The sequence below is a fragment of the Oncorhynchus clarkii genome, chromosome 4 (genome assembly GCF_045791955.1).
Source record: "Oncorhynchus clarkii lewisi isolate Uvic-CL-2024 chromosome 4, UVic_Ocla_1.0, whole genome shotgun sequence".
Taxonomy (NCBI): domain Eukaryota; kingdom Metazoa; phylum Chordata; class Actinopteri; order Salmoniformes; family Salmonidae; genus Oncorhynchus; species Oncorhynchus clarkii.
The window spans coordinates 16,032,187-16,052,124 of NC_092150.1; the positions used below are offsets into that span (position 1 = coordinate 16,032,187).

Below are 19,938 nucleotides of genomic sequence, written 5' to 3' on the forward strand. Positions count from 1 at the left end.
TATGTCTAACACACACTAAATACTTCATTTGAATCCAATCAAATTTACAAAAAAAGGATCCAAACATTTAAAAGGTCCCTGTATGCATGACACTCAAAGGTACAGAAAGCACCTCCTTCTCCATACAGCTAGGCTGCCCACAACAGCTGAAACAGAGCAGTACTTAGCCAATTGCTTTACCCTACCCAAATATCAGCGCTACCAGCTTGCACCTCCACCCGAGGCTGGTGTGCCACTAGGGACTGGTATTTAAGCAAGCTTCTCAGCAAAGGTCTGCGCTATGTAGCCATCAAATGAGCAGCCCACTTCCAAAATGAGCTCCCCCCCACAACAACAATATTTGGAGTAGTTGGCACACATGAAAACACATCAACATCAAACCAGCTTCCCCCTTGCACAATAATGTTTATGCATGTGTGCTGTTGGTGAGACAGTCTCACCTCGCTGGCTATCAGGTCAACAAAGCGTGTCATGTCTAGCAATGTACAAGTCCTTGTATGAACAGCAGCCCTTCACAACAACAATGGACTCCATTACATTTGACTCATGTAGAATACAAAATTGCTCATGGTTTGCAGGGTACCAGAATGCTAGATTATATTTTGTTGGTAGAACTTGCAGCCTTAACAGTAAAGGTGAGAATGTCCTCGCCAATGGCAGAATTCTGGTACATGGAATGGGAGACGGTGATTAGCACAGTCCAGAGCAGTGAGTTTCCCCTGCAGCTTCAGGCCAGTCCAGTGTTGCAGTAGCTGCATCCGTCTGAAACCAAGGAGTGTCTTCCTGGATGTAGGATGAGATGTTCCTTCATGGGTGACAGAAGCCTCCACATCAACACCGCGATCTACCACAACTGCATCAGAGGAAGTCACTGGCTCAGTTTGTATATCAGTCTGTGTCCACCTGAGCTCCACTCCAGTCCGGTTCCACAGGTCTTTGAGGTCCAGCCAGTCGGACCAGACTACAAAGCACACATCACGAGTGTTCAATTTTCCATTGGCCAGTGGAACCTCTGTAGGTCCAGAAGTAGGGAGGCTCTGGCTGACTCCCTAACTGTCACATCGTCACTATATTGAGCATGTTCAACAGGTGAGTCAACAGTAGCAGTGTAAATCCACTCAATATTCGGGACACCTAAACCCCCCTTTGGCTCAGGAAGACATCACATGGTTGTTAAGCATAGTTTAAGCAACTGGCTGTGTTTTAGGCATAGCCACCTCACCACTTGAACAGTTTTGCAGCGTTATCACTTCACGTCCAATTGTGGGACAGTGTAGTTAACCGGTTGACCGGTGCAATGTTAAGAGACCAACCTCTCTGATTTCACCACACAGCATTTGATACCTGTAACTGTCTGTTGTGAAATATTTGACCAACCCCCTCCGGCTCAGGGAGAGAAAGAGAAGCACCCTACTGAAAGGACGCATTCAACAATGTGCCATTTCTTTTATAAAATGTCAATATTGAGACAAGTGACCTCAAATGCATCAGCAGTTACTCCAAGTCTCAAGCTATTACCTCACAACAGTAACCACAATCCTCACAGCAAATTTGATCTTACAGTTTTGACACGTTCTTCAATTTATTCTCTATGCAGCTCATCTTTCCAAGAACACAAATATAGTTAGCGATACAGTTGCATGAAAATAAGTTGCAGGACTATCTACACCACTAATGGTTCTACACCACTAATGATTCCTGGGTGATGTAAGGGGTAGCTGTGGTGGGGGCATAGGTCCCCAAGGTGGGCATTACGGTGGAGGAGGGGGTGGATGTGATGAATCGTGCCCTGAGTAGAGCTCTGGGGTGCGATGGTGGCGCTGGGCATCCTGCCCTGCTTCTAACCAGGGCTACGGGGTGGTGGTCAGTTGAACTGGCGCTTGTCTGAGGCCGGGGGCTCTGAGGCATTGAATTTGGTGTGGAGGTGGAGTACTTCCCAAACACCAACAGGTCTGGAAACACACCAGAATGAGACAAGAAAACTAACCCCACAGGCAAACTGTGTAGCAGGTGATAGGTCATCTCACTGAAGCCTATAGGCTACATCTCAATCACTCAATGTAAGCTATAACAGTTTATAAATGGTTTTCAATAAGTACATGATTAAGCTTTTTAAATGTTTTATTAACAGAAATAAACATCAGTTTGTCTTGTTTTATTATAGAAACAATCACCACTAAAGTAGCCTACAACTTAGTTCCAGTGTCTAAATTGTATCATATGGAGGCTCACCTTTCGTGATGTTGTACAGGATAAAGTATTTGTGGCTGAGGATGCAGCTCTCCAGTGTTGGACAGTGCAGATGAAATGCAAAACTGAACAAATACAGTAAACTTACAATGTCTCGTAAGGCAACAGTTTCGGCTGCATTTCAGAGCTGCCTCTTGGTAATAATTTAGAAGCTGTGCGCCTCTTCTGAGATTCTTCACTATCGATGAAAATACCAGGGTATCGACGAATTCAACAGTATAGTAAGAAGTCGGTGAACACCTCAATTCCGTGTGGTACACCAAACTCATAATTGTTATCAAACTGCATGGAACAGTCATTGCGCGTGTAATATGTAATCAAATTATTTTAAAATTCAAGTTGAAGAGAGGACCGTGAACATTTTCAGACGCATCTGCAAGGTTTCTTGAACTTGGTCGATTGACAGAAATGAAGTCTGACTGCATGCACCAGCTATGAGTGTCCCTTCTCATGTGTGTCATGACTACATAGGCTACCTCGAGATGAGGACGACCGGAATCTCTCCATGCTTCAAAACCTAAATGTTTTCTTCACTTCTAATTGCAAGGGCATTGTCTGTTCTCTGCAACCAATTTTAATTGATGTACCCTACTACTAGTAGCAGTACACAGTGTAAACGTACATTTGTTAGCAGTTGCTATTCGCATTATAGACTAATGCCGAAAAAGCATTTGAATACTTCCTTTGGCGTATATTATTAACTTTAAAACAACTCAATTCAGTAAACCTGATATTTTACCGTAATAGATGATCAGTGCACACTCTCAGCACTAAGGCAACCTGACCCTCCCTCAATGCAAGTAAGCAGTGAGTCTAGAGGGAATGCCACAACCCATTGTTCCCCCTCCCCACAATACCTGCTGTTTTTAGAGGCAGACAGAGGATTACCGTAATTAAAGCTAGCAGCCTATTCTTAACTAGATTAGGAGATTTAATATTTCTCCCTTGCTCTCTTTTGTTCCACTCGCTTACAAACTGCCATGTTTATGCAGGGTTTGGAGTCCAGCTTTCAGGGTGAGGGAGGGAAAGGATTTTAGTAGTAACATGGATCCTTTGAGACTACACAGTAATGTAGTCATGACATCAAATGTTGAACCCACCGATCAGTTCAATGGTCCAACATTTTAAGTGTTTAATATTGCACATTTATCTACCTCATCAGAGGATTGTTTTGCATAGAAGCTTTCTAACATCACAAACTAGAAAACTGTCAAAAAAGAGAGAACACGTAAAGACACTTCAATGAACAAGGTTATCAACATTTATTATGTTGTGAATAAAACACACCATCCCTGGATGAAGACAAAATACAAGGTTTCACAAGGTTCATTTATATGAATGGGCCCACTTAAGCATATCAATCATTGCATCTTAATTGTCTCTCCCATGTGAGTCCTTTTTGGATTTGTGTCATTCCTGAAACATCAGTCATCAACACGGCAATGATATCATTTCTCCCGTGTGAGTCCTTGTGTATCTTTTGATGGTCAATCGGATTGAAGCCTGTGCCACAGTTAGGGCAGTAACAGTCTTATTTCTCCTCTGTGTGAATTCATTTGTTGATCGAGCTGTAACATTAGTGTTTTGCCACAATCAGGGCAGTGAAATGGCTTCTCTCCCCCCGTACAGGGTTGGGGTTAATTCCACAAATTCAGTTCTAATTCAATTCCCTCTCCCTGTAAATTCCATTTAATTTAAATTCAAATTCCAGATCAGTAATTCAATTCCTCCCAATTCCAATGTTAGGTAAATTCCAATAACTCAATTCCCAATTCAATATTATCCCCAATTCCACAAATTCCAATTCGAATTAAATTCATTCAGGCTTCTTTCTGGCTGATCATGTCACTGTTCAGACCGCTTAGCTATAGTGTAAATATATAATTACAAGTTGAAATTATTTAAAACAAATCCTGCAATAAAACAATTCTAAGTGCATAAATTCCATACATTTTCATTCAATTCCAAAGATGAAATGTTTTTACAATTCCAACTCAACAGTCTAATTCCAATTCCATAACTTAAAGATTGAATTCAATTCAAATTTCAACAATGTAAATTCTCGAATTGAAATTTCTAACTAAATTGGAATTGACCCAAACCCTGCACCTGTGTGAATCCGTATGTGTTTTTTCAGATTACTGCTGTTGCAGAATCCTTTGCCACAAAAATGACAGTGATAAGGTTTCTCTCCTGTGTGAATCCTCATGTGTCTTTTTAGATTTCCATTCTGGTTGAATCCTTGGCCACAATGACGACAATTAAAAGGTTTCTCCCCTGTGTGAATCCGCATATGTATTTTTAGATGTCCACTCCGAATGAATGTTTTGCCACAATCATGACAATAATATGGATTCTCTCCTGTGTGGCTCCTCATGTGTCTTTTCAGATCTTCATTCTGGTTGAAGCATGTACCACAAACAGGGCAGGAACAACAATAGGAAGTAGCATGACTTTGACTGGGTGATTTCAGGAGGGAGAATTGTGTCGATGTCTTACCCTTCGTATTGATACGGGACCTTTGTCCTTTTGCCATCTCTGATCTCTTTGATTTGACTGGCTTAAAACCTGACAGAGGTCCTCCAGTCTCCATACCACCTACACTTTCAATGTTTTCACTCTGAGCTGCATCTGGATTTACTGCAGAGAGGGGCTGGGAGACACTGATTGGTTCTGATTCTATGTAGTCCTCTCCATCAGGTTGTGTTGTGATCTGTTCAGTTGTAGGGTCTCTCTTGCCATTTCCATCCTTTTGGGCTTGATAGAGATGTGAGGGATGAGTTGGGTCCTCATCACAGTCATTTTTCACACAGCCAGCAGTGAATATGGAGTCTTTAGTATCAGTCTTAAACCCATGAATCTGCTCTTCCTCCTGAGTGGTCCTGAGTTCCTCCTCTTCCTCTTTAATCTGTATGGGCTCTGTGTCCTCCGGTCCCAGACTGGGGCTCCACTCCTGCTCACACTGCTGCTCAGAGGGAACCTCCTCTTCAGATACAGAGAGAGTACGCTGTTGGAGGTCTGGAGGAAAGGAGAAAGGATGAAACAGAGAACTTAATACTGACATTATTACATTTAGGTCTACCCGCTAACTTTAATATTAAACTTACCAAAGTGTTTGGACCTTTAAAAACCCTGCTGTATGTAAAATAGTGTGTTTTGAATTGGGAAATAAATCAATGTGACTCTGGATGACAACATAATGATAATGAACATAATGTTTACAACATTAGGGCTGTTTTCTTAAAGTTACATCCACTTCGTGTTTTGTTTACTTGCCACGGTACTAACGAGTATCACTGAAAGCGAAGATTCTCAGGAACATATGAGTCTTCGGTTTCCCTCTACAATGCTCATAAGTTGCAAAGGACTCCGCACAGAATGACTGGGGGAGGTTAATTGGATGCAGTTGTGATCTTCGTCCTATGAAATGTTTGAATGGTTTGGGCTATTGGCAATTATGACCCCATCCCTGAAAGCTAAAAGACTCACGAACATACAGGTAACTGCATCCAGTTTTCATAACTGTGACCTTAATTGCCTACCGTCTGTAAGCTGTGTGTCTTAACGACCGTTCCACAGATGCATGTTCATTAATTGTTTATGGTTCATTGAACAAGCATGGGAAACAGTGTTTAAACCCTTTACAATGAAGATCTGTGAAGTTATTTGGATTTTTATGATTATCTTTGAAAGACAGGGTCCTGAAAAAGGGACGTTTCTTTTTTTGCCGAGTTTATACAAATGTGGACACCCTCTAAATTAGTGGATTCGGCTATTTCAGCCTCAACCATTGCTAACAGGTGTATAAAATCGAGCACACACCCAAGCAATCTCCATAGACAAACATTGGCAGTAGAATGGCCTTACTGAAGACCTCAGTGACTTTCAATGTGGCACCGTCTTAGGATGCCACCATAGGATGCCAAGTCAGTTCGTCAAATGTCTGCCCTGCTAGAGCTGCCCCGGTCAACTGTAGGTGCTGTTATTGTGAAGTGGAAATGTCTAGGCGCAACAATGGCTCAGCCACAAAATGGTAGGCCACACAAGGTCACGGAACGGGACCGCCAAGTGCTGAAGTGCGTAAAAATCGTCTGTCCTCAGTTGTAACACTTCATGAAATGGGTTTCCATGGCAGAGCAGTGCCACACAAGCCTAAGATGAGCAATGCCAAGCATCAGCCGGAGTGGTGTAAAGCTCGCCGCCATTGGACTCTGGAGTAGTGGAAACGCGTCCTCTGGAGTGATGAGTCACGCTTCACCGTCTGGCAGTCCGACGGAGTAATCTGGGTTTGGAGGATGCCAGGAGACGCTACCTGCCCCAATGCATAGTGCCAACTGTAAAGTTTGGTGAAGGAGGACTAACGGTCTGAGGCTGTTTTTCATGGTTTGGGCTAGGAGTCCTTAGTTCCAGTGAAGGGAAATCTTAACGGTACAGCATACAATGACATTCTAGATGATTCTGTGCTTCCAACTTTGTGGCAACAGTTCGGGGAAGGCCCTTTCCTGTTTCAGCATGACAATGCCCTGTGCACAAAGCAGGGTCCATACAGAAATTGTTTGCCGAGATTGGTGTGGAAGAACTTGACTGACCTGCACAGAGCTCTTACCTAAACCCCATTGAACACCTTTGGGATTAATTGAAATGCAGACTGCGAGCCAGGCCTAATCACCCAACATCAGTGCCCAACCTCACTAATGCTCTTGTGGCTGAATGGAAGCAAGTCTCCGCAGCAATTTTCCAACATATAGTGGAAAGCCTTCCCAGAAGAGTTGAGACTGTTATAGCAGCAAAGGGGTTTTGGAATGAGATGTTCGACAGGCAGGTGTAGTGTATATTTGTGTTATTTATAAGGTGCATTGAGCTACTGTTGCTTCAGATGTCACGTGTCTTTGACAGTACACTGTTTACAGTTGCGCACTGTAAATGTAGCCACCAGTTCTAAGGACGCACAAAGTTACTTATTTTCAAGCTCATTTTCTGTCTCATGGGATATGGGTTGCGTTTTACATGAAAATACATTTTACTATCATACCGCATTTAGCCCTCCATTCAGCCATGACAATTGTATGCTATTTTCCCAACTTCAAATAGCAATTAGCCTACAGCTGTCCAAGACTTGACACTGATCAATGAAAAACACTCACCAGAAAGTTTAAAAAACAGAATCAGTTCCATGATGGCGAACATCATCTCAGCCGAGGAAAAAAAAACATATTATTCAAATAGTGAAATAATTTCAAATTCCCATCCCTAGTTAATAGGGAATTAATGTTACACAGAACATGCTTAGTATTCAGAGGATTGCACTGTACTTCAGAACTGTAAAGGTCTGCCACATCTGCCTCTGGCTCTCACCATACCTAAAAAGTGGTTATCAATCAGAGCCCTAATAAAAGGTACTTGTCAAACCTGATAGATCAATGTCATCACAAAATGCAGCCTAAATATAACATGAATTAGCCAATAACTCCTCCTTCAGATAAAGGCCTATGCAACTCCTGTTTTGAGCACATCATATGCTGAGGGTATAAAACTAGTGTTCAACTTGAGCCAACAGTGATTTAGCCACAACTTTTGAACATGGTGCCATTCTTTAAAAAATATTATGGTTAGAAGGGCAATGGGTCATGTCAAAAAATGTTGAAATGCAAGAAATTAGTTTTAAGTGGCAGAAATTTGAGTTGCGATGAGTGTCCACCAACGACATCGAGTCGGTTAGAATCTATACTTGAAAATGTCCATTCTTTAATTATTTCTTTGTACCTATGTTTGTGCCGTATAGCTGCAAGCTTTTGTTTGCGTGCTGAAATCTGTATGTTTATTTTTAGAGTTTTACCCGACCTCTGCCAAGGGAGGCTTTGTTTCTTAATGGAGAAAGAGCTGCAACGATGCTTTCTTTTTTGCAAGGGACACAAACATTTTAAAAATCTAAAAAAACTATAGATTCCAAATCCAACTGACAACTCTATAACAATCAGGACAAGCACAAGTAGGTAGTAAAAGCTTTAAATAACATTGGATTATGGTGCGCAGTTTAAAAGTCAGGGTCTAAATTTACTATTGAGAATTAGAAAAGTAGAATAGGTGTATAATAGGTGTATATAAGGTGCGATTAAAAATAAAATAAATATTGTTCTGACAGTCACTCAATTAGCCCATGTTTTAGCTGGCTCGACTAATTTACCAATCCAAACTAGTGGTAATCATGGTTGAATTACCGACTGGGGAGCCACCATTGATTTTGTTATTCACTGTCACTCAATACCATAACCAAAAACATTGCACACATTTCTCACCACCCTATGGCAAGATGAGTAGAATTGAAGGAAATTAGCTGTAAAACTGCTAATTGTTCTCTACGCCCTATGGCAAGATGAGTAGAATCGAAGGAAATTAGCTGTAAAACTGCTAATTGTTCTCTACGCCCTATGGCAAGATGAGTAGAATTGAAGGAAATTAGCTGTAAAACTGCTAATTGTTCTCACCACCCTATGGCAAGATGAGTAGAATTGAAGGAAATTAGCTGTAAAACTGCTAATTGTTCTCTACGCCCTATGGCAAGATGAGTAGAATTGAAGGAAATTAGCTGTAAAACTGCTAATTGTTCTCTACGCCCTATGGCAAGATGAGTAGAATTGAAGGAAATTAGCTGTAAAACTGCTAATTGTTCTCTACGCCCTATGGCAAGATGAGTAGAATTGACGGAAATTAGCTGTAAAACTGCTAATTGTTCTCTACGCCCTATGGCAAGATGAGTAGAATTGAAGGAAATTAGCTGTAAAACTGCTAATTGTTCTCTACGCCCTATGGCAAGATGAGTAGAATTGCAGTAAATTAACAAACAAAAAAAAGAACATTCTCTCTGTTGCCTGTATACTTTTCTCAAAAGTCACTAGAAATTAGCATTTAAAACCTGTTTTTCAACAAACCAAAAAAGTCTGGGGGCATGCCCCCGGAACCCCGTAGCAAAGTGTGTCTCACCCCTAGGATTTCACATTTTGGGGAATATTGACAGGAATATATGGGAAATAACAGAAATATATGCAAATATTAACACAATTTAAATGCTTTTTACATTGGATACATTTACCATATCATATGGAGACAGAAACATAAACATTTTACCTTATCATAAGTACACAAATTTGCAAATGATTAAATCCTTCCAATAGAAAAAAAACCAAATAATTTTAGTTACGAAATTGAACTTTAACCTTTCTGATCTCCCCATCCCGGATCCGGGATCGTGAATACAGACTCAAGCTCATTACCATAACGCAACGTTAACTATTCATGAAAATCGCAAATGAAATGAAATAAATATGCTAGCTCTCAAGCTTAGCCTTTTGTTAATAAAATTATATGAATTATATGGGATGATTTCACTGAACAACTAAAGGGAATATTGAATGATCCCCAATGATCCATCGCATCTCCCAAAACGTTTTCAACATACATCTGTAAAATGATGTCTAGAAACTAAAGCTTTGGTTGTCTTCCTCTCAAGCTTCACGTCTTCTCCCTGGACCTCAATGTCCACCTCATGACCATCAGACTCTGAGGCCTCATCTTCACTGTCACTTTCCATTTTGTATTGGTCAGCCTGTTGCGTGCTTTGGTGTGTGTGTTCGCAAACAAGGACCAGTTGTGCTCTGAGGCGGCTGATGTTGGTGGGATTTGGAGGAGGATGGAGGCAACAGGGGAAAGAGCCTCAGATCCACAAAGTCCCTTCCACCAAGTGGCTGATGAGGTATGTTGGCATGACTGCCATATGCATCTCCATCCCAAAGCCCTTGCTTGGAAGTGTACTTTGCCAGACTGCCAAGAACCTTGCCCTCATCCAGGCGGCAAGACACGGTAGTGATGACAACATAGGCCTTGTTGATCTCTGCACCAGACAGGATGCTCTTGCCAGCATACTTGGGTCCAATATGTATACTGCAGCTTTTATGGGCTTCAGGCAGAAGTCTTCATGTTTTTGATGTATTTCAGAACTGCAGTTTCCTCTGCTTGGAGCAACAGTGAAGGGCAGTACAGATTTCTTCTCTTAAATCTAAACATCAGACAGGATGGCATTGTCTCCCTCAATCCATGCAATGGCTACTGCTATAGGTTTCAGGAGGATCCTCTAGATGGGGCTGTCCATATCAGCAGACTGTGATATGGCCATTTCTTGAAGAGACTCATTACCCTCCAGGAGACTGTCAAACATGATGACAACACCACCCCAAAAGGTGTTGCTGGGTAGCTTCAATGTGGTGACCTTATCTTCTCACTTTTTACCTTATTTAACTAGGCAAGTCAGTTAAGAACAAATTATTATTTACAACGATGGCCTAGGAACAGTGGGTTAACTGCATTGTCCAGGGGCAGAACAACAGATTTTTACCTTGTCAGCTCAGGGATTCAATCCTGCAACCTTTCGGTTATTAGTCCAAGGCTCTAACCACTAGGCTACCTGCCGCCCCCTCACTTTGCTTGGTGAGGTAGATTGCTGCTATAACTTGATGACACTTCACATACCTAACCATTTCCTTGGCTCTCTTGTAGAGTGTATCCATTGTTTTCAGTGCCATGATGTCCTTGAGGGGCAGATTCAATGCATGAGCAGCACAGCCAATGGGTGTGATGTGATGTGAGGGTAGGACTCCACTTTAGACCAAGCAGCCTTCATGTTCACAGCATTGTCTGTCACCAGTGCAAATACTTTCTGTGGTCTAAGGTCATTGATGACTGCCTTCAGCTCATCTGCAATGTAGAGACTGGTCTGTTGTCCCTTGTCTGTGCTCTTGTGGAATACTGGTTGAGGGATGGAGATGATGTAGTTAATTATTCATTGCCAACGACCATTTGACCACCCATCAGAGAAGATTGCAATACTGTCTGCTCTCTCTAAGATTTGCTTGACCTTCACTTAAACTCTGTATCCAGCAAATGAGTAGATAAAGCATTGGAGGGTGTTGGAGGGGTGTATGCTGGGTGAAGAACATCTCTTCCAATACACATTGCCTGTGAGCATCAGAGGTGAACCAGTTGCATACACAGCTCGAGCAAGACATTCATCAGCATTTCTCTGACTACGTTCATCCACTGAGTCAAAAAAATGTCTGATTCCAGGAGGACCATGAGCTGTTGCTATCAATAAGGTGTCTGATTCATCATTTTCACCTCGAATAGAAGAAGAGGGACTTTTGTCAGAGGTTGCTTGTTGTGAGCGCTGAGGGAACTTTATGCACTTGGCCAGATGATTCTGCATCTTTGTTGCATTATTCACATATGATTTGTCACAATATTTGCAATATTTGTACACAGCTTTTCCTTCTACATTAGCTGCAGTGAAAAGTCTCCACAAATCAGATAGGGGCCGCGGCATTTTCCTGTAAAGATTAAGAAAAAATATATAAAAAAAATATATATATACAATTCCATATACAGATAAATAGTTAAGCAGGTAGATTAACCTGTTGCGACGACCAAACCCGGATCCGGGATTCTATTTATAGACCTAAGCTCATTACCGTAACGCAACGTTAACTATTCATGAAAATCGCAAATGAAATGAAATAAATATGCTATCTCTCAAGCTTAGCCTTTTGTTAACAACACTGTCATCTCAGATTTTCAAAATATGCTTTTCAACCATAGGAAAACAATCATTTGTGTAACAGTAGCTAGCTAGCGTAGCATTTAGCGTTAGCATTAGCGTTAGCAGGCAACTATCACAAAAACAAGTAAAGCCTTCAAATAAAATAACTTACCTTTGAAGAACTTCTGATGTTTTCAATGAGGAGACTCTCAGTTAGATAGCAGATGCTCAGTTTTTCCAAAAAGATTCTTTGTGTATTAGAAATAGCTCCGTTTTGTACATCACATTTGGCTACCAAAAAAAAAAAAAAAAAAAAAAACAAACAAATTCAGCCCTCAAAACGCGAACTTTTTTCCAAATTAACTTCTTGATTCTACTTGAGACGCATATGTCTCAACTAGGCACCTGGAAATGCGAATGCGCTACGCTAAATGCTAAATGTACTCGTTAAAACTCAAACCTTGATCAAAATTCACAAGCAGGGTATTGAATTAAAGCTACACTCGTTGTGAACCTAGCCAACAAGTCAGATTTTTAAAATGCTTTTCGACGAAAGCATGAGAAGCTATTATCTGATAGCATGCAACACCTCAAAATGCCTGAATGCGACGTAAACAAAGACTTTGCTTATCCGGCGCTGCACAAAACGCAGAAATAAAATATAAAACATTCATTACCTTTGACGAGCTTCTTTCTTGGCACTCCTATATGCCCCATAAACATCACTATTGGGTCTTTTTTTCGTTTAAATCGGTCCATATATACCCAAAATAGCTTTCTATGGAAGCTGTGTCATTCAGAAAAAAACATTGTTTTTAAACGCTGCGTCATTTTTTAAAATTAAAAAAGTCGACGATAAACTTTCACAAAACACTTCGAAATCCTTTTGTAATCCAACTTTAGGTATTAGTAAACGTTTATAATCTATCAAAATGATTACAGGGCGATGTATATTCAATAGCTCCTCGTCTGCAAATCAATGGCTGCCAATGTCCACATTGAATAGATCCTGGTGGAGACCGGAAGAAACGGAATCCAGATAGTTGGATTTTCCAACAAAAAATTCAATTGAAAATGACGACAATGGCGACATCGTGTGGAATTTGTATGAATTGCATGCAGGTCGATATTAAATTTTGTCCCCTTTTAACAACCCATGAAAGTGACTTATGGAAATTATTTTTAGCTTTCAGAGAGCAGTTTTTCTTGCGTTTTTCAATGAAACACACGATCTGTTATAGTCACAGCCGTGATTTAACCAGTTTTAGAAACTTCAGAGTGTTTTCTATCCACACATACTAATCATATGCATATACTATATTCCTGGCATGAGTAGCAGGACGCTGAAAAGTTGCGCGATTTTTAACAGAATGTTCGAAAAAGGAAGGGGTAGACTGAAACATGGCAAACGTGGTTTAGAATCAATCCTCAAGGTGTTTTTCCACATATCTCTTCAATGATATATCCTTCGTGGAAGCCTGGTTTCTCCTTGCTCTCAAATGGAAAAATAATTGCACCTGGCTTTACGCTCCAATTTCGACGCAGGGACACCAGGCGGACACTTGGAAAATGTAGTCTCTTATGGTCAATCTTCCAATGATATGCCTACAAATATGTCACAATGCTGCTAACGCCTTGGGGGAACGGCAGAAAGTGTAGGCTCATTCCTTGCGCAATCACAGCCATATAAGGAGACAATGGAAAACAGAGCTTCAGAAATCTGCTCATTTCCTGGTTGACGCATCATCTTGGTTTCGCCTGTAGAATGAGTTCTGGGGCACTTACAGACAATATCTTTGCAGATTCTGAAACTTCAGAGTGTTTTCTTTCAAAAACTGTCAAGAATATGCATAGTCGAGCATCTTTTCGTGACAAAATATCGCGCTTAAAACGGGAACGTTTTTTATCCAAAAATGAAATAGCGCCCCTAGAGATCAAAGAGGTTAAACTCCTTTAATGTTCTAAAATGAAACATGTATGGAATAGAGGTCGACCGATTAATCTCCATGGCCGATTAATTAGGGCCGATTTCAAGTTTTCATAACAAATCGGTAAATCTGCCTTTTAGGACCTGATTACATTGCAATCCACGAGGAGACGGCATGGCGGCTGACCACCTGTTACGCAGGTAGTCAGTGCAGCATCAAAAGGACCTTGTGGCTGCAAGGAGCCAAGGTAAGTTGCTAGCTAGCATTAAACTTATATTATAAAAAACAATCAATCAATCTTCACATAACATGTTATGCGTGCTCCCTCTCCGGCCTCTAGGTCACCAGGCTGCTCGTTATGGTGCACACCTGTCACTATCGTTACACGCACTGCGTGTCATCAGACTCACCTGGACTCCATCACCTCCCTGATTACCATCCCTATATGTCACTTCCTTTGGTTCCTTCCCCAGGTGTTATTGTTTCTGTTCTTGTGTCAGTTCTGTGTGTTGTTCGTGTTTCTTATTTTTGTATTATGTTGTGTTTAGTTATTAAAACACTCACTTCCTGAACTTGCTTCCCGACTCTCAGCGCACGTCGTTACAAATCACTAGTTAACTACACATGGTTGATGATATTACTAGGTTAACTAGCTTGTCCTGCGTTGCATATAATCAATGTGGTGCCTGTTAATTTATCATCGAATCAAAGCCTACTTCAACTTCGCCAAACGGGAGATGATTTAACAAAAGCACATTCGCAAAAAATGCACAATCGTTGCACAAATGTACCTAACCATAAACACCAATGCCTTTCTTAAAATCAATACACAGAAGTATATATTTTTTAAACCTGCATATTTAGTTCAAGTTAGCAGGCAATATGAACTAAAACAGCGCTGTTTATGACTTCAAGCCTATCAACTCCCGAGATTAGGTTGGCAATAATAAAGTGCCTATAAGAACATCCAATAGCAAAGGTATATGAAATACAAATGGTATCGAGATAAATAGTCGACACGTATATTTCCTATAATAACTACAACCTAAAACTTCTTAACTGGGAATATTGAAGACTCATGTTAAAAGGAACAACCAGCTTTCATATGTTCTCATGTTCTGAGCAAGTTAGGACAAATTCTTATTTACAATGATGCCTACCCCGGACGACGCTGGGCCAATTGTGCGCCGCCCTATGGGACTCCCAATCACGGCCGGATATGATGCAGTCTGGATTCGAACCAGGTACTGCAGTGTGTTAGACCACTGTGCCATTCGGGAGCCCAAATGTGTATTGTATGTTGACATTGACATGTTGTGGCTTTCGGATTTACAATATAAATATAAAGACTCGTATTTCACTTACCAGTTTAAGGTAATGTTAGCGTCCTCTCCTTTAGCTGTTGTCTATGACACTTTCACGGTAGATTTCTGCTAGAATATCGTCCAAAATCTGTATACCTGGACTTTAATTTAGCTTTTCCAGTATTAGTAGCCATATTGTAAGTTTAACATTTGCAAAACAGTTTTCATAACTCACAGATATGCAAGAATATGTCGAAGCAGGTTACGCATAAATGTCCAAACAGAACTAGCCTCCTGGTGCGCTAGGTTAGCTGAAAGTTTGTGCGCCGGACAAAGGGTTTCCACTAGAGGTCGACCGATTAATCGGAATGGCCGATTAATTAGGGCCGATTTCAAGTTTTCATAACAATCGGAATTCTGTATTTTTGTTCGCCGATTTTGCCGATTTGTTTTACACCTTTATTTAACTAGGCAAGTCAGTTAAGAACACATTCTTAGTGTCAATGACGGCCTAGGAACGGTGGATTAACTGCCGTATTCAGGGGCAGAACGACAGATTTTTACCTTGTCAGCTCTGGGATTCAATCTTGCAACCTTACGGTTAACTAGTCCAACGCTCTAACCACCTGCCTCTCATTGCACTCCACAAGGAGCCTGCCTGTTACGTGAATGCAGTAGAAGCCAAGGTAAGTTGCTAGCTAGCATTAAACTTATCTTATAAAAACAATCAATCATAATCACTAGTTAACTACACATGGTTGATGATATTACTAGTTTATCTAGCGTGTCCTTCATTGCATATAATTGATGCAACGCTGGGGGATGATTTAACAAAAGCGCATTTGCGAAAGAAAAGCCCAATCGTTGGACGACTGTACCTAACCATAAACACCAATGCCTTTCTTAAAATCAATACAGACGTATATATTTTTTAAACCTGCATATTTAGCTAAAAGAAATCCAGGTTAGCAGGCAATATTAACCAGGTGAAATTGTGTCACTTCTCTTGCATGCACCCTGACAATGAATGAACGCAACAGTTTGGCCAGCCTGGCTCATTGCGAACTAATTTGCCAGAATTTTACATAATTATGACATACATTGAAGGTTGTACAATGTAACAAGAATATTTAGACTTAGGGATGCCACCCGTTAGATAAAATACCGAACGGTTCCGTATTTCACTGAAATAATAAACATTTTGTTTTCGAAATAATAGTTTCCGGATTCGACCATATTAATGACCAAAGGCTCGTATTTCTGTGTGTTATTATGTTATAATTAGGTCTATGATTTGATATTTGATAGAGCAGTCTGACTGAGCGATGGTAGGCAGCAGCAGGCTCGTAAGCATTCATTCAAACAGCACTTTTGTGCGTTTTGCCAGCAGCTCTTCACAAGCACAGCACTGTTTATGACTTCAAGCCTATCAGCCTAATGGCTGGTATAATCGATGTGAAATGGCAGGCTAGTTAGCTGGGTGTGCGCTAATAGCGTTTCAAACGTCACGCACTCTGAGACTTGGAGTAGTTATTCCCCTTGCTCTGCAAGGGCCGTGGCTTTTGTGGAGCGATAGGTAACGCTGCTTCGAGTGTGGCTGTTGTCGATGTGTTCCTGGTTCGAGCCCAGGTAGGGGAGAGGAGAGGGACGGAAGCTATACTGTTACACTGGCAATACTAAAGTGCCTATAAGAACATCCAATAGTCAAAGGTATATGAAATACAAATGGTATAGAGAGAAATAGTCCTATAAATACTATATTAACTACAACCTAAAACCTCTTACCTTGGAATATTGAAGTCTCATGTTAAAAGGAACCACCAGCTTTCATATGTTCTCATGTTCTGAGCAAGGAACTCAAAAGTTTTTTTACATGGCACATATTGCACTTGTACAACACTTTAACACATGATTTGTTCATTCAGTATTGTTGTAATTTTTTTGGTCCTCCAATAATCGATACCGGGTGTTGAAAAATCATATTCGGTCGACCTCTAGTTTCCACATAGCCAATGAGTATGAGAGTATCTAGCTAGCTTGGTTTCAAAACGATAGGTGGTCATTTGACAAAGATACAGTCAATCAAGGGAACACAGCCCGTATCATCGGCGCGCAATGATGCCATATAGCCATGATGCCTTCCTAGCTAAAATTGATTTCCCAGTGGATTGACTGAATGCAGACTGATCTAGCAAAGGATGGTTACTTTTTCACTTGTGAGGAATAAATACGAATGTAATTTGACTGGTTGAAACAACGTTTAGCGTTCGATTTTCACAGATTTCTTTCTTTGCAAGTTGAACAAGTGGAAATACAAAATAGATAGTGCATACTTTATGGATTTTTATCTCTGGGACCCTTAGGATGACAAATCAGAGCAAGATTTCAGAATGTAAGTAAATATTTTACCTTCATATGTGAATGTATCAAACCTGTTGCGGTGAAAAAAAGTGTTTTGTTGTTCTGCACTCAAACAATAGCATGGCATTTTTTAGCTGCAATAGCTACTGTAAATTGGACAATGCAGTTAGGAATTACAGTTCCTCAAGAACTTAAGCTTTCTGCCCATATAAGACACATGTTTTTTCCTTGCTAAAAACTATGTTGGTACCTATGTTGTTGACACATTATGCTAATTGAGTAACAACTGTCCCGTAGACGGAACATTGATTCCTACATATTTAACAAATTATTTTCTACCTTCAGTCTGACTTCTACTAAAACTCCATATCTAACTGGGTGATCAATAAATCATGGGATGTATGTCAGTTGCTAGGTTCTAGCAGGTGACTGATTCATTTTCTAATGATTATGCTAGCTAGCTAGCTGTGGCTCCATACAGAATCAAGCTTTAAATAGTTTGTTTTCGGAAGCTAGCGTCAGTCTACAACTTAAGAGTTAAACTCTTTAACAACAATGACTTGTACAATTGCTTTCAAACACCTATTACAAAATAGAAAATAGCTTGTTACCTATCCATAAAAGAAAGACATTTAAACTTACCGGCCATAACGAACAGCTGGGCTTCTTTGGTGGACATTGTGCAAGCAGTCTCAGTGGTAACCTAGTAATACACGTCGTGATTGACAGGTGGTTGCGCCAGACAACACAGTGAGCTGTCACCAACCAACCAGTGTAGAGTATGCTGGTCTATCAAAAACCTCATCTGATTGGTTAGAAGAAACAGGTCTCTCTCTCTGCCAAAATTGACATGTGCAGGTGTACAGATGCAATTATTGCTTGCAAATATTATGTTACACGTTTGCGAATCATAGGTTGCACATGCCATTACAACCACATTTCCCCCCCCCCATTTTCACAACTCATCAGTTACGTTTGAGAACGTGTTTACAACTACTGTACAGATGATTATTTCATGTTGACAACTCATCAGTTACCCTTTCAAATTGTGTTTACAACTATAAAACTATTTTACACACTCACATCATTATGTCAATGATTTACCTCCATATATATGTTGCTATTGCGCCCCTTAATTAGAAAGACGTATTGAGTAGCTAACAAACCTGCTCTGTGTAGCTTTAACGTTATATCAGGCTCAGGTTGAAGAACAATGTCGAGCAGCCTCTGTAGACGGACAACTTCCTCCTGATACTCTGCTATCGTTTTTTCAACGACCCCGAATATCTCTTCAGCAGCAGCTGTTAATCTATCGTTGAGAAAAACCCTCAACAACTGTATTTTAAACATTTTTAGATAATGCAAGTGGAGTATTCAAGAGATAGCAAGCGGTGTTGTTTTCATCACGTGGCACGGCATGAAAGACAAAAGCATCCTGTAGGTTATCACCGTCTCGTCAGCAACACTTGTAAAGTACTTCTGGGTCACGGAATTTCTCAAAATAAAAGTCTTCCACATAATAGTAGAAACGTGTCAATAACCTGTGATTATGAATGATATATGAAAAATAATTGTCTAAACATTAACAATGATTCATATTTGTTCATATTTAAGTCACATGTGCATTAAAATTGGGTTTTAAAACATGTTCCAAAGTCAAATCACTGTACATGGAATGCATATCGGCTTATAAAGCAACTATTCTGGGTTCCACAGCAAAAAGATATTGTAGGTAATACTCAGAAGGGTCTGTAGAATATAAACATTCCTTTTTCAGGACCCTGTCTTTCAAAGATAATTTGTAAAAATCCAAATAACTTCACAGATCTTCATTGTAAAGGGTTTAAACACTGTTTCCCATGCTTGTTCAATGAACCATAAACAATTAATGAACATGCATCTGTGGAACGGTCGTTAAGACACTCACAGCTTACAGACGGTAGGCAATTAAGGTCACAGTTATGAAAACTTAGGACAGGCAATCTCAATGCTGTCCGTTACAGGGAAGACATCCTCCTCCCTCATGTGGTACCCTTCCTGCAGGCTCATCCTGACATAACCCTCCAGCATGACAATGCCTTCAGCCATGCTGCTCGTTCTGTGTGTGATTTCCTGCAAGACAGGAATGTTAGTGTTCTGCCATGGCTAGCGAAGAGCCCGGATCTCAATCCCATTGAGCACGTTTGGGACCTGTTGGATCGGAGGGTGAGGGCTAGGGCCATTCCCCCCCAGAAATGTCCGGGAACTTGCAGGTCCCTTGGTGGAAGAGTGGGGTAACATCTCACAGCAAGAACTGGCAAATCTGGTGCCCTCCACGAGGAGATGCACTGCTGTATTTAATGCAGCTGGTGGCCACACCAAATACTGACTGTTACTTTTGATTTTGACCCCCTTTGTTCAGGGACACATTATTCCATTTTTGTTAGTCACATGTCTGTGGAACTTGTTCAGTTTATGTCTCAGTTGTTGAATCTTGTTATGTTCATACAAATATTTACAGGTTAAGTTT

At 40.7% G+C, this 19,938-nt stretch overlaps 1 protein-coding gene across 1 annotated transcript; it reads right to left on the reverse strand.

Annotated features, from left to right (window-relative positions):
- Window positions 1-3,497: 3,497 nt before the first annotated feature.
- Window positions 3,498-18,868, reverse strand: LOC139406504 (zinc finger and SCAN domain-containing protein 21-like). The gene is made up of 2 exons (XM_071149156.1): window positions 18,596-18,868; window positions 3,498-5,268 (listed from the first exon to the last, which is right to left on the reverse strand). Exons 1-2 carry the CDS (start codon window positions 18,777-18,779, stop codon window positions 4,331-4,333), a joined length of 1,122 nt encoding a protein of 373 aa, XP_071005257.1. The 5' UTR covers window positions 18,780-18,868; the 3' UTR covers window positions 3,498-4,330.
- Window positions 18,869-19,938: the final 1,070 nt, after the last annotated feature.